The 15,173-nt window shown below is 40.8% G+C and overlaps 1 protein-coding gene across 1 annotated transcript in view; it reads right to left on the bottom strand.

The window, feature by feature from the left end:
* DLG5 (discs large MAGUK scaffold protein 5) overlaps positions 1-15,173 on the bottom strand; it is a 207,015-nt gene that overhangs the window by 20,175 nt on the left and 171,667 nt on the right. The window contains exons 15-20 of the mRNA XM_065408068.1: positions 13,686-14,705; positions 9,212-9,350; positions 6,271-6,415; positions 4,750-4,871; positions 3,480-3,569; positions 1,902-2,070 (exon numbers count right to left, since the gene is read on the bottom strand). Coding sequence (XP_065264140.1) covers positions 1,902-2,070; positions 3,480-3,569; positions 4,750-4,871; positions 6,271-6,415; positions 9,212-9,350; positions 13,686-14,705 — 1,685 coding nt within the window. The remainder of the gene's footprint in view (positions 1-1,901; positions 2,071-3,479; positions 3,570-4,749; positions 4,872-6,270; positions 6,416-9,211; positions 9,351-13,685; positions 14,706-15,173) is intronic.

Here is a 15,173-nt window from a genome sequence, read left to right as displayed (position 1 = left end):
AATCCGAAATGGCTAAAAGTGAGCAGGATTTTACTCTTGCTTGTACATCATCAACAGAATTCTTTATTAAGGGTATGTCTTCACTACCAGCCGGTAGTCTAGACGCGATAAATCGATCCCCGAGCGCTCTCCCGTCGACTCCTGTACTCCAGCTCGGCGAGAGGCACAGGCAGAGTTGACAGGGGAGCGGCAGCAGTCGACTCACCGTAGTGAAGACACCATGGTAAGTCGATCTAAGTACGTCGACTTCAGCTACGTTATTCAGTGTACACCAGGGCTAAGTTCCAAGCACTTACACCTGCGTAGCCCCATTGACAGGAATATGAGATTACACAGGTTTCACTGAACACATCATTTGTGCTGCCAAAACGCTCTCTCTATTAGTTATGTGCAAGAAGGGGAAAAACCCTGCTTGATCTTCAGATTCAATGGTAAGCCTGCAGGGCTGACCATTAGCAGAAAGCATCTTTTTACTTGAAAACTGAATACAGTTGTGCTAATTAGGGTGAATTAATAAATAAAGCTCCACAATGTGCTTTCTACAGTCACTTTCAAAACAGCAATGTACAGTACAATATATACGTAGTGGAATAAAAATTGCTGAAATATCTTCAGTTATCCCGTGATGAAACCTGATAAAATTTCATGTAAGATTTAAGAATTATTTTAGTATTATTATATAGAATGCCCTTGTTATTGGATTATTTACATTTTGAGGGCCAGGTTGCTATTTATACAATCAGGGGTCTTAAAGTGCATATAAATGTAATTTACTTCCACATCAAAGTTTCTTTATTCTGCCAAAATGGTGTAAAGAGGCCTTAATATAAATACAAATCTGGCCCTTAGAGTCCATGGTTTGTTGTTTGATATTCTGAGTTTATGTAAACGCTGACAAATGCAGAGGTAGCACTTTTACAATAAAAGTAAAAGCAGAAGTCCAAAATTAATTAGCACAAGCTGAATGTGCATTATAAGAAACAGGGATGTGACATCAACGAAAACCTACATTATATTAAAAACCCAACATCTTACTTAGGCTCCAAACCTGCAAACACTCAGCACTTAACCTTATGACTGTGAATAATCCAATTAAAATCATTGGAACTACTCATGGTACCAAAGTTAACCATGTACAAACATGTTTGCAGGATCAGGGCCATGGTCCTGAATTTAAATCTTGTTGAAGAGATCTGCTTGGACTGAATCCTGCCAAATCACAGCAAGTGTAAATGAGAGAGTTAGGCCTGGCGGCCAGTCACGTTAAAAAGTTTAGCATTAACCACAAACTATTTATAGGGTCTTCATTTTCTTTTGACTCCTAGTGAAAAGATTCCACCAGGGACCGACATCTGAACAAGCCTACCAGGAGGAGAAGCAGTCCGGTTTAGGAGCTGTACCTGTTTGGTGAAACCATTAATCTAACAGAAGATACCCTACTGCTCACATCAGTCTCAGAGTTTCTGGAAGCTTTAACACTACCCTATAACTTCTGAAGGAAGAGTATGTTACACAAGCTTCTTTCACAACACATACATAATAATAATAATAATAATAATTTAAAAAAAGAGTAACAGGACTTAAAGTACACCACAACACGTATAATATACTCCTGATTTTGCACAGCCAATTGTTTACACTTCTTCACTCTAATAAACTATTAGACAAGATTATCGTAGGTATACACCTCTACCTCGATATAACGCTGTCCTCGGGAGCCAAAAAATCTTACCACATTATAGGTGAAACCGCATTATATCGAACTTGCTTTGATCCGCCGGAGTGCGCAGCCCTGCCCCCCCCCCCCCCAAGAGCACTGCTTTACCGCGTTATATCAGAATTCGTGTTATATCGGGGTAGAGGTGTATCTGTATGAAAGATGACGACAACTATCACCTTACCTATCTTTTCTACGCTCTCCAATTGATACCGGGCTAACAGAAATCCTAGGTAATGTAGAAAGCGAGTTCTGTGACTGGCTGCTGGCAAAAGAAGACGTTTCCAGGTTCAGTGGTGATTGTGGAGGGGTTATCAGGCTGGGACTGCTACATTCAGAATGTGACAGTGAACCTGTAATAATAAAATAAAGGGATTCAGTTTTTGTATGTAGTGCTTATTGTAAATGTCTTAAAATGGAGGAATCTGAAAAGACATTAAAAGACATGCACACCAATAATACAAATGTGATGCACAGTTTACATAAGCATGAGAAGATATTTACACATGCAATATCTTTTCAAATGTGAGTTGATTTTACTGCTCTAGAAATTGAGAGCACTGGCTTGAAACTGTAACAGTGAGAACCGACCATGGGCAAGCTCCTTCAAATGAATATATAAATGCACATGAGTAATGGAAAGTCCTGACATAATAATGAAAAAGAAAATCTAGGAAAAAATGAAATAAAGATCTGAATGTTAGGGACAGTCTCAAAGGATCCTTATCCACTCTCCTGGATTCTGGCTATACAATGCCTTATGAAACATTTCAAAACAACAACAGAGCTTAAGCAGCACAAGTCCATGCACATAGCCTTTAGGTCAAATGCTGCAAAAAATTATTTGTGAAGATCTACAGTTTTAAATACATTTGCTTTGACTGTCTTTTTTCTATCCAGGAATATTAGTCTGAACATTCTTGCTCATCAGCTTGTTCAGATCAATCATTTGCTGCATCAGGGAATGTTGCAGAAAGTAAATTTGATGTTAGTAATAACAAAAGAAACTTGTTTATAAGAGCTACGTTCCTTCAGTCAGGGTACAGTAACATAACATATGACCTATATATGTCCAATTAAAGCATCTTTAATTTTTAATTAAGGATACTGAATACTCAAAGCAATAATGTCAGTCAAGAACTTTCAAGCAATTTACAGACTGAACTCTACTTGTGTAAAATATTCTCTGAAAAATTAAAAAAATCTGTTCTGCAGTACAGTTCATATTGTTTGCTGAAAATAATTTGTACCGTTCTATATATTTCCAATCATTCAATAAATATTTGTAAAATGTTTAAGTTCTCTGACGAAGAATGCTTTATATAAGCACAATATTAATATGGAAAATCCTTTAAACTTTAAATTCACATCCTGTTTAGAAAGACTTCAATTTGCCAAAGAATACAGTGTTTTAGAGCTAACAAAATACACCTTTTATGGAGTCATTTCACCACTATTATAAAATTAGGAAATGACTTCATATGGGACTAGAACTCTTACAGAGTGCTGTGTTGACACATGGTATTTTATGAGGAGACTTGTGATAACGGATGTTTTCCGAGAAGCTCCAGCTCCTGGAATCAAGTGCTTTCATTTGGAAAAGTAAAAAGGAATTTTCTACTCCTTGTAGTTATGAGAAAATCCTTGAAAAAATAATTTTAAAATCGTATAATTTTTAAAACAATCTTTTGGGGACCAGACTCGTGAATTTTTAATGCTGGGGATTGGCAACAAATAAAATGTTGAGAATAGAAGATTTTACCCCTGTCGGAGCCAATGATGGACCTTGGATACCTTGGGGTTAAAGGGATCTTAATTCTTTCCGTCCTGTACTGCAAGTTGCTGGAAGAACCTATTTTATAACAAGAAAATGTCACAGTTTATGACATATGTAAATGCAAACAGAAACACACATTTAGGCTCTGATTCTAAAGACAAGCTAAGTGATCTCTATGTGGGTGCAAGAGTCCAGTTCTCCCAGCAGAATCAAGGCCTTACCAAAAAATTCCCTTTATAATCCCACTTTCATGGCTGGCAAACTGCCTAGTTCAAACAGCTAGTACAGCTATGGCATTGCTTAAATGTACTCATTACTGAGTGCTACAAAATGACTGAGCTATCTAATACTTATTTGGGCACCAAAGAACTCTTTAAAATATTTTTTGGCCAATTTACATGACTGAGATATAAGACAGGTCCTGATCACCTGTGATCATTGAACTTCCACTGGCACATTTTGAAAGAGTTCAATTGTATTCCAATTACCTACACTAGTTTCAATGGATAAGATATTTCACTTCCTGTCCTAAACTGACATATAGTTTTTGTTGTACTGCTGAAAAGCTGCCATGTTCTGCCATAGAGGTAGTTGTATTTCAGTGAAGGATCATAAGATTCTTGTTTATACAGTTTTTAAAAATATTTCAGAATTAAAAGGTCTATGTAATGTTAAAGACTACTGCCATGAAGTGTGCATATATTTAAGTTCTGCTGGAATAGATACAGACCCAAATGTAAATATCAGAACTGTCTAAGGTGGACATAAAACAATTTAACACACTTTGTTATCTTCCCACAATGTAATACTTGTGTAGGGCTTACCTAAGTATTTGATCAGTGCTAACATCTATGCCTTCCTTCTGGAGCTACCTCCTTTCTCCCTTCCCATCCCACCTCTGAATCTCAACATTATATTTGCGAAATCCTTCTACCTGCTGACAACAGTCATCACACAATTGCCTTCCATGCAGCAACAGCTGCTGAAAGGAGTGTCTTGCATCACTCAGCTGTGACATACTAAGGAGAGGCAGACAGGTTGTAAAAGGGATTTCACCCAAATCTTTTCAGTAAGGAGAATGGAAGCTTAAATTGTAAGAGCCAGGAACTTGAAGCAAGGAAAAATAATGGGCCCTTAATGTTCTGACAGCTATGAAGGATCCCTGAAAGATGCTTTGAGTAGGGTGGAATTTTCTCTGCTTTGTCTTAGATGTAAACAGAATACTTTGCACGAACAAATTTGAAATGCTAATTACCAAGTCTTGCACTGGATGGTAATGAATTTGAACCATGTGATGCTCTCGTCCGTGAGTTTTCAGAATAATCACTGGAGTGTTTGTGACTTAGGTCCAAACTCAGGCGACCTTGGTGCTGAGCACTGCATCAAAACAAAAGTAGGTTATAGTGTCTTCAAAAAACAATCTCTTCAAAACTAACATTACCCCAGCCAACAAGAGGAACAGGAAGAAACCCAACCCCACCGAGTAGTGAAAGACTACCTGAAAAGTGTGTCTACAGCAGCACGTTGTAACTCAGTGCCATTGCTACTTTGCTTTAATTCTCTAATACTATTTGGACAGCAATTTAATCCATTAACTTCACTGCAATACATCCTTAAAATCGCTGAGCCATAGACAGCTGTATTCTACAAAGTATTTCCTAAGAAGCACATTGAAGCACAATAAAGATACTTTATTATTCAGTCCCAGAGAAAACATTTTGTTTTGAGAAGATATTTGTACAAGCCAGTCCCAGACAATACATACATAGGACTTCCTGACATAACACTGAATAAATGTTTGCCAATGTGACTATCAGCTACCTAGCATATTACCATACACCACATAGACTGCAATCTCCAAAAATTGTTCTTGAGACTGAGTTATGTATATTATGAGAAACATATCTGCTCTTCATGAAATATGCTAATAGATTATTACTTAGTTGGAAGTCAGAGTTCAGTGTTCATATATCAGATTCTTATATAGACGGTGCACTGACTCACAGTTCAACAGAAATCATTTCTATGGGCTTTAATTCAGCTCCCTAAGCTTTCTACAGAATATGTACTTCATGATAAATTCAATCTTTTTCTAGTAAGCTTATGGGTACAATTTTAAATATTTGCAAAATATATACTAATATAACCTATTCATGAACAAGGTGTTGGTTTAATAATTAAAGTAGGGAAGCAGGAATTGGGTTTGATCTCTGACTTTGCCAGTGAGAGCAGAGTTGGGCCCAAAAAATCCACAATAACTTCATAAATTTGCCCAATTGTAATTTATTGTCTTCAAACATAGGTAGGGTTCAAAATTTCAAAGCCATTTAACTATGGAAATTCCAAATGGATCAAAGAGTTGAGCCAGTGGGAGACAACAAAACATCAGTCAACGTTTCAGATCAGGGTAAGTTTTTAATTACCTTTATCTCAAAGAGCGGCTGAATTTTCTACAGACTTTGCAGTCACTTTCTCCTTTACTTTCAAAGTAAATCATTTTCAGGCAAACGTGTCCAAGCCAAAGTTGCAGGGCTTTCTCAGGGAAGGCCATAGTAACATTACATGGAAAGAAGTCACTGCCTTTACATCATGTTTGTAAAGTGCTTTGAGATTCTCGGATAAAAGGTGTAACAGAACTATTATTTTACATTATGCTGCAATAGTATAGTGTTCGCCTCTGTGTGCACAAAAGTGCACAGCAAGAAACAGTTTTCTCTTATTGATTTTATTTATAACTATATTAAAGATCTACGGTTGTGAAGTTCTGAATATATACCTGGGATGCAGATGCTGATGGCAGATTTGGCTGGCAACAGACGGGCAATTGTTGGTGTGAACTCTGTGGCTCCAAGCAGTATAAACTGGATTTCTCATGACAGCAGTTACTGCAGGACATGGTGCTAAACTTCTTGGTACAGTACCTATTTTAAAGTGGACAAAATATATGGCATGAGGCATACTCAAGATGCTGGCATAAAGTCATTTGCCTGTAACATTTATGCAAATCACTAATAAAGTGGGAAGCTGAATATTTAACTCCAAGGCTCAAACCATTATTTAGACTGTTTTATTGAACAGTTCAAAGTCTACTTGCCCACCAAAAAGATGTCCTCTCCCTTCTCAAAGTCATGATAGTGTCAAACATGTAACTGAAATAGTTCCATTCTTCTAGCTGAATAATAATTAGAGAGCGGTCCAAGTTTAGTGTGGTGCACAAAAAAACTGATCGCGGCTACAATTGTTCTTTTTCCTCTTCAGTGGGCTCATGCACTTCCAACTTCTATAGTGTCCTCTGACCTTAGACTAGAACAACTCACAACTCTGTGAACTGATATTTAGACGTGAATCTCATTATTTCGGATTTTTATTTAAGTACACTCATACTTTACTATCAGACAAAATGTTGTTCAACAAAAGTTTTGGTATCGTAGTTCACAGTTGCAGAAACATTTTGAAAGACAAAGAATGAATATTTACTGTCAGATATACTTTGATGAGGTTTGGTGTAAAATTAAGGGCACTATTATATAAAAATAAGGAAATGGCTTTTTTAGTGAAAATACTTTCCAATAAAGTCACAGTTACTCATTAATAATCGTTTTATTATTGCATATTACAATACTTTGCATGAGAGATGCTATGCGGATAAAAAACTCTCAGTTTTACTAATACTGATTAAATAATATCCTCATTTACAGATGGGTAATTTGAGGCACAGAGGTTGAGTGAGTTTTCTGCTGCCAGTAATTTAGTGACCATCAGGATGATAACCAAGGAGGCACTAACAAGAACTGTGAACAATATTCAAATTAAACTTCATGCCCATTTGAGCTGGACCTTGGCTTTGAAAATTGCTGAATGGACATACCTCAGACCCTGCTCACTAAACTCAGGGAAATACATATTGATACATTTTCTCTCTGAGATCCTCTATGCTAGTTCAAATGCAAACCATACTAAACCAGTATTTTGAAAGACACCGGGGAAAGATTTCTACCTAGCAGTGGCCAGGTGGATGCTCCTGCTGGCCACCACATCAGGCAGTATCTCTACATCAATTCTATAGTGTGGTTTTTGTTATTGTTTTTTAAAAAGGTAGGCAATGAAGCTCAAATGGCTGCTTTGTAAACATTTCCTGCAAGAAAACGCTCATTTGTGCTAGTGATCTCACACAGTCGTCTCACACTGCCTTTTTAGTAACTAAAGTAAACCTCTCGGATGAGCAGTTTCAATCTGACTGGAGAAGGCAGACAGTATTTATATTAAAATTGCACCCAGAGGCCCCAGTGGGTTAGGCACATAAGAGCCTTGAAGATCTTACCGTGTAATTTGTCAGATCAAAGGGTGAGAGGTGAAAGAGGCACAGAAATGACTTGCTCAAGGCTACACAGCAAGTTAGTGGCAGTGTAGCGGGGTGATCACCCCGCTCATGCCCTGAACAGCTTAAAACAGTCCTGGGAGAGGGCTGGGGTGGGGGAAAAGCTAGGCTGATTGGGGGAAGCAGCCACAGGTGGGGCCATGCCCCAGTCAGGCCACGGCTGGCCCTATAAGAGGGCTGAGGGCCAGAGACTGGAAGTCACACACTCTCTCTCTAGCTTCAGAGAGAGAAAGACCTGGCTGCATGGGAGCTGAGACGAGTACCTAGGGTGGAGCAGTGCGAAGGAAGGGCAGAGGCAGCTGGGGAGCTCCAGCCTAGCAAAACCCCAGGCTACAGGCCTAGTTAAAGGCCTACAAAAGGGTACTGGGGCTGTAGAGAGGCAGCGCAGAGATAGGCAAAGGCAGCAGGTCCTAACCCCCCTGCTGATGATGAGTGGTTTACAGACTGCAGTCCGCCCCAGGGAGCGGGGGCTAGATGATGACTGGCAGTAGTCACTGAGGCAAGGTGGGGATAGAGGGTTGGGGGTTCCCCTGCGAGGGGAGACCCAGACACAGTGGGTTGCTGCTGGGGGCAGAACCCTGAAGTAGAGGGGAACCGGGGTCTGGGAGGGACACGGGGGCCAGGGGCAGGCGAGACATCGGCCTACAGAGGGCACTCCGGGCTGGAAAGAGCTAATTCCCGAGACGGCCAGCAGGAGGCACCGCGCCGGTGAGTCGTCGCCCCGCCACAGGCAGTGACAGGATTAGAATCCAGATCTACTAATGCCCACTCCAGTGCCTATCCATGAGACTATGCTGCCTCTCCACTTAGCATGAAGACCTTTTCCGAGATCCTTGTGAAGAATGAATAACCTTTCTGAGTCTCTGAATTCATGAGTTCTCTCCAAATAAACTCCCAGGTCTCTGGTTACGTCTGAACAGTGCAACTTGAATCTTTTGTGATCTTTGGTGTATAGCACCCACCACAACGAAATGCAGCTTGACGGGATGGCAAGATAGACAGGAATGCCCAAGGGACTGTCTGTGACTCTATGGTAAGACTGTTGTAATGCTTTAGGAGTTCACATTTGTTACTGGGTTGGTGAAATCTAATTAAAGAACATACCACCAATTTGGGTGTCTGCTTTTTGACAGTCTGCCCTGAGGTTGGCACTCATGGTTGTGAACCACTCCAGACAGCATGACAATCATAATGGTCACTTCTGGCCTTCACATCTACGAACTGAATTCTGCTTTGACCACAAAACGAGTAAGTCTAGCTTGCTGTCAGAACATTAAAATTGAGGAAAAATTATCGCCATGACATTACAGACATTACCATCCAGGTCATCGTCACCAACCTGCTGACATGGCTCCAGTGTACAAGGAGGAAGACACAAAACCATCACTGTGCCTAGTGGAACGTTTTGGTGAATACGGCGCCCACTCCTGGAGCTCCGGAGAGAGATGCTCTTCACTGGCTGGAGTGTATTTCTGTACCTGTAAGGAAAGTGCAGAATTCAATCTGCAACTAATCCAGAAAGCTTTGTATAAACTAGTACAAAAATAACTTGCTGGCTATCACTTGATGTTGATTATTATGCTTTGATCCCACCACTTTGCTGATATCACTGTTCTTTCATGTTGTCTTCATCTTCAAGCTCCTCTCTGCCTACATCTCAGCTCTCATTCTCTCCCATAGGATTCTCCCAATCCATTACCTATGGCCCTCCAGTCCCTCTTGTGGACTCTCCGTATACTATTCCCACTGTCCTCATGCCTTCTTCCCCCTTACGGCTCTGATTCAGCAAGGTACTTAGGCATGTGTGTAACTTTGAGCATGTCAACGGGCCCAGTGACTTCAAGGGCTTGCTCAGATGCTTAAAAGTTATGCACCCGGCAAATTATCTTGCTGAATCGAGGCCTATGTTGGAACTCACTCCCTCTTCATGCATGCAAAATGTCTGCCCCTCTATTCAAATTCTCTCTTAAAACACGTTGGTCCCACATAGTCTCAACAATAAACCCCTCCAAAAACAGATGTTTACACTTTTCCCCCCCTGGCCATTAGAGCACATGGCTGCCTAAAACAAGACTGGCTGCTTGGCCTGAAGGTGTAGCACTCGGTCTCAGCTTTCAGGTGCAGGTGGAGCAACTTCTCTTCTGGCTGCTTTAACAGGTCAGCTGAAAGAGCTGGTTTGGGCTGTGGATACACATTTCTACGTTATCTGCTTTACACAGAGTGAACAGGCATGGGTGAGTGAGGAAATCTGATGTGCACTGAGATTTCGTTGGCCAAGAATGCCAGTGACTGTAGGAAGCTGCAAGCACAGTTTTTTAAAAAATGCAGAGCCCTCATAATGCTATTTTCAAGGTTAAAACAGTACAGCATAAAAACCATGATATTAAAAACATAATATACAGAATATGAATCACTAAAGGCTACTCAGATTTCTTCATGTGATAGAAAAGTTGTGTTACATAGTGAGAGAGATTTAACACCACACACAGGCACACATTCTTATTGCCATGCCCTCCTTGCTGCATCAGCAGCAGACATGACTGTTACCCAACCATGAGAAAAGCCATTTGTTCATCTCTCCTTTCCCCCCCCTCACTCTTATTTAATTAAAATTCTCTAATACACTCAATCACCTTGATACCTAGGCACATTCCACTAAAGCACAACAACAAATATACCCAGAAATTGTGCCACGTTGCACATCCTGTATATTTTTGACATACATTTAACATTAATAGATTCACATTTACATGTAGGGCAAGACTGTGTCTTTTAACCTGAGTAAGGGGTAGTGCCTAACCTGCACCAGCCTCAACCTAAGAGTAGCTCCAGAAGACACTGTTCTTGGTGATACTCCTTTGCTCACAATGCCTCTCTTGCTCCTTGGCGTATACCAGCTGATGGGTTCCAAGGCTCTGCCCACTTGCGGGGAAGTAGCAGGCACACAGCATCTGCACAGCTACCTAGTTCAACTTTCAATCTAGCTATCGGAACAGAAAAACATCCTCTGCAATACGGCTATTATTAGCATTACTATGAAAACCAGAACATTTTCATTTCTGATTTTAAGTGTATAAATTTAGAACTTTAATGTAATTTTTGTATTTTAAATATCTTCATTTTCCACCACTAACCCTTCTCAAAGGGCCCAATATTAGCTTAAGTACAGCCTCTGCAATTATTTTAGCTATGATAGTGCCTAAAAAGCACTCTTGTGAATGCCATTCTTTTATAAAGACACTACACAAACCCAATTTTAAACCCTGCTCTGAACTTCACAGCTGAATTTACAAAACACTCCAGAGAGAAATGTGTGCACTCTTGCATCTCCAGGCTTGAAACTCTCTCACATGGGCATTACTCATTCAACATGCTGATGCATCAACCGCCTTAAAGAACAAGTTGCAAAATTATGCTGTGTTTTCATTATCTGAAAAATATTTGTTGGGGGTGCAGAAACTATAGATCTATAGCTATATGGTAACTCCAAGACCCTTTAGAAAGTATTAATAACCAACACTGACATATCCTGACAAGGTTCACCTGTTCCTATCTTGATTGGTAACAAAGGTATTGGCTTTCTATCCAGAAAATGCCCATGTCACAAATGAGAGCCCTTTAAATTTCTTGTACAGGAACTCCTCACTTAAAGTCCCTGCTCCTGTACCCCACTTACCCCTTCTCCATATAGAGCAGGGAGGGGACACGGACAGAGAGAGACAGAGAGAGCTTGGGGCAGCAGCTGCTGTTTCAACTTCCTGATCCACTTAAAAAGACAATGCACTTAAGAGTGGGTCAGCTTACTTAAAGGGGCAGTGTGCATCTCTCTCTCTCACCCACACACAAGGTGTGTGTCTGTCTCTGTCTGCTATGCTGTCTCCCCTCCCTCCTGTTCGTGCTGCCTTGATGAGAGGGTACATTAACAACGGGTTAACCCTTGAGAGCTCAGCCGAGTGCTAGTTCATCATTTAGCAGCAAGGCATTCCCTGGGAAATATCCCTCCCTCTTCTACCCTCTAACTTCACCACCTCAATCAAGCTTCACAATCATCATAGCTGTGAACAGTATTAAATTGTTTGTTTAAAACGTATACTGTGTGTATATCTATATAATATATAGTTTGTCGTCTGGTGAAAAAAATTTCCCTGGAACCTAACCCCCCAATTTACATTAATTCTTATGGGGAAATTGGATTCGCTTAACATCATTTCGCTTAAAGTCGCATTTTTCAGGAACATAACTACAACATTAAGCGAGGAGTTATTGTATTAGCATAAGATGGCAGGCAACATTTGTCTAGACGTTAAGGACAATATAAATGTGCTGTGCTTACAGTGACTGATGACTACAGTTCAAATAATAAGCATACGAGTAACAGCACAAATGGATCAACTTGACATTCTATTTAAAGCAAATTCCTTGCACTCAAATGTGTAATGGTTTGCTTATATTTTGTTGGGTATGTGCCAAAAGGCAGCAGTAGCCTATATATTAGTTTCTTACAGTGCAATTCTGTTTTGAAAATGGCACCTTCTTACAGGCCACATCTGCTTCCTGTGCTTATTTAGTAATAATCTGCTGACTTCAGTTACAACAGTAAACTGTTATTACTTTTTTACTGCTGTCAGCACTGCAGAGTTAGCTGGATTCTATTCTGGCTCAGATAGAATGTTTAATTAAAGGCCCAATCCTACAAGCTGGCAAGTGTCTCTTGAACTCCCACTGAAGTCAAAGTAGGAGTGGAAGGTGCTCAGCAGAACTGGCAGAAATTGCTAAATTTTCATTGAGAAAAATTTTAATGAAAGTTTTCCCATCAGCTCTAATACCGAGCACTTTGCAGAATCAGGCCCCAAATCCTGCTCTCGCTTATACCTTCTACTCCATTGCCTGCACTCAGTTACACCTTTGCAAACCCACTGAAGACAGTGGGGCTGTTCAAATGTAATGGACGGAGAATCTGACCCACTGATATGGAGGCCTTGGGGGAAACTAACCCTGCGGCCATTTTTACTTTATCTCCCAGTTAACATCCTATCGACCTTAATCAACCACCTGCAATCCTTCCTTTTTCTACTTTAGTAACAAATTTCCAAGTATCTCCATGGAGGGATTGTTCATTCATGCCTTCTGCCGCAGCAAAACCAAGTGTTTTCAGGTCCATATCCTCCTAATAAATGTTGTTAACATTTACAGAGTACAACTGAACTTTAACCACTATCAACTTCAGACCAGGTTTACAAAGGTATTTAGGCACCTAAAGATGTAGATAGGCACCTTGTGAGATTTACAAAAACACTGATGTGACTCAAGAGCCCAACTCTCATTGACTTTCAATTGCTTTTGTTAATCCAACTAGTCGCCTATCTGCATCTTTGGTCACCTAAATTCCTTTGTAAATTTGACCATCTTAATTCAATTTTTGCATTTTGTCAACATACACTAGAGAACTTAGAATTATTACTGAGAACATCTGGTACCAAAAAGCCTAAACACCATGCAACGTTCATCAAGCAAGACACCATTATCCCTCTTTGTAACCTTTTTGATACTGTAACTCTGAGAATTACTTTTGTAATTCAAGACAAACAAGAATTTTAATGAAGGTGTCAGGGGCCGATATTTTCATTACTATCAATTTTGGGTACCCAATTTGAGACACCCTGAAGGGCCCTGATTTTCAGAATGTGCTGAGTTTCCATCCTCTGAAAATCAGGCCCCTTTGAAGTGTGCCAAGTTAGGCACCCAAACTTGAGTCACTTTTGAAAATAATGGCCAGCATCCCTGCTTTGTGCTTCCATATATTTCATTTGTACCTGAAGTGAAGGATTAGGAATGGGCACAGGGGTCAGTTTATGTCTCAAAGCAGGTGCTGATTTTGGTCTTGGTCTTTTTATCTCTGGCTCTTCAACTCTTTGAAAGCCAATGTCATCTTCACAAGATTTTCTTGAAGATAGATGAGTGCAGTCGATCCCCTCCTCCCTGTAATAATGCCCAGCATTCCTGCTGCGCCCCTTGTGAGTATCTGAGTCCTGCTTAAGTGCCAAGGACACTGGGGGCTGGGCAGTAGCTGGGCTGGTAGGCGGGGATCCAGTTGTTACAGTAGAGTCTGATGCAGAACTTGTCTGCTGTTTATGTTTAAATTTAATAGAGTCACTTCTCTTGGGAGGGGTTGGAGGAGTTGAAGCCACTTCAGCTTTTGAGGGCTGAGGCGAATGCGCGGACACCTGATTAGGGGAGAGATAGTCCATTTTGGGAGGAGTCTGTGGTCTTTTGAAAGTGTCAGGGTCGAAGATGGACTTCCTTTGTTTTGGCTTTTTGTACACAGAGAACTTTTCAGTTTCTGCTGTTGAAATATTGACCATCACTTTAGGCCACGTACCACCACTATGCTTAGCTCCATGCCCTTTGTCTAGCATGGTCTCAACCATGATGCAGTCGGCTACCGTGGGCTCAAATGGCAGCCTCCTGCCGTCCAAGTCAACAAGTCCATAGCCTCGTTCCCCGTAAGTGTCTGGACTAAAGGAACTAAGACTGTGTTCTGAATTACTGTGGCAGCTGTGCACAGCATTCCTGCGAGAGTCTGCTCGTAAAGCATGGCTGGAAAAGGGCTTGTGATCACAGAACGAACCACTCCCCTGGTCGCTCTGGTCCTTCTTGCCATCCAGGATGTCTGGATTGAAAATGTCTGTCTGTGTTGAACTGTTGTGTTTCAAGTTTCTTTTATTCTGAACTTGTATCTCTGATGTATGAACCCTGCAGTTCGATATTTTCTCTGAATCCTTCAGGTTTTCAAATATGTTCTGACCGCTCCACGATGAGCTCTGAGGAAAAACCTAGGAGGAGAAAAATATTTAATCAACCCAAGACTGTGGCAGATTTGGGTTTTGACCATGACAGCCTCACCTCTCTCTCTTTCCCCCAAGCTCCCAATTTACATGGAGACTGTACCGTGAAGATGAACATAAAGGAACAAGCCTATAATCTGGGGAAAACGATGGATAGCGTGTGCGTGGATGGGGAGAGTAGGGGGCAGCTTAACAAAATCTCACAGATTGCTGGTACAGGGAATCAGATTGAATAAGGATTTCGATCTTTTAAAAATACTTTCACAGAGGCAGCATGGTGTAGTGGATAAGGCCCTGGACCAGGAGTCCAGAGATCTGGATTCTAGTTCTAGATCTACCACCATGCTGAATGACACCGGGCAAGTCACCTTTAGTGTCTCTGTTTTCCCTCCCACCTTTTGTCTGTCCTGTCTATTTAGCCTGCCAGCTCTCCGGGGCAGGGACTCTTACAGTGTG

Source organism: Emys orbicularis, chromosome 7 (genome assembly GCF_028017835.1).
Source record: "Emys orbicularis isolate rEmyOrb1 chromosome 7, rEmyOrb1.hap1, whole genome shotgun sequence".
NCBI classification, from domain to species: Eukaryota; Metazoa; Chordata; order Testudines; family Emydidae; genus Emys; species Emys orbicularis.
The sequence above is the reverse complement of the archived record's forward strand: the minus strand, read 5'-3'. Positions and strand labels throughout refer to the sequence as shown.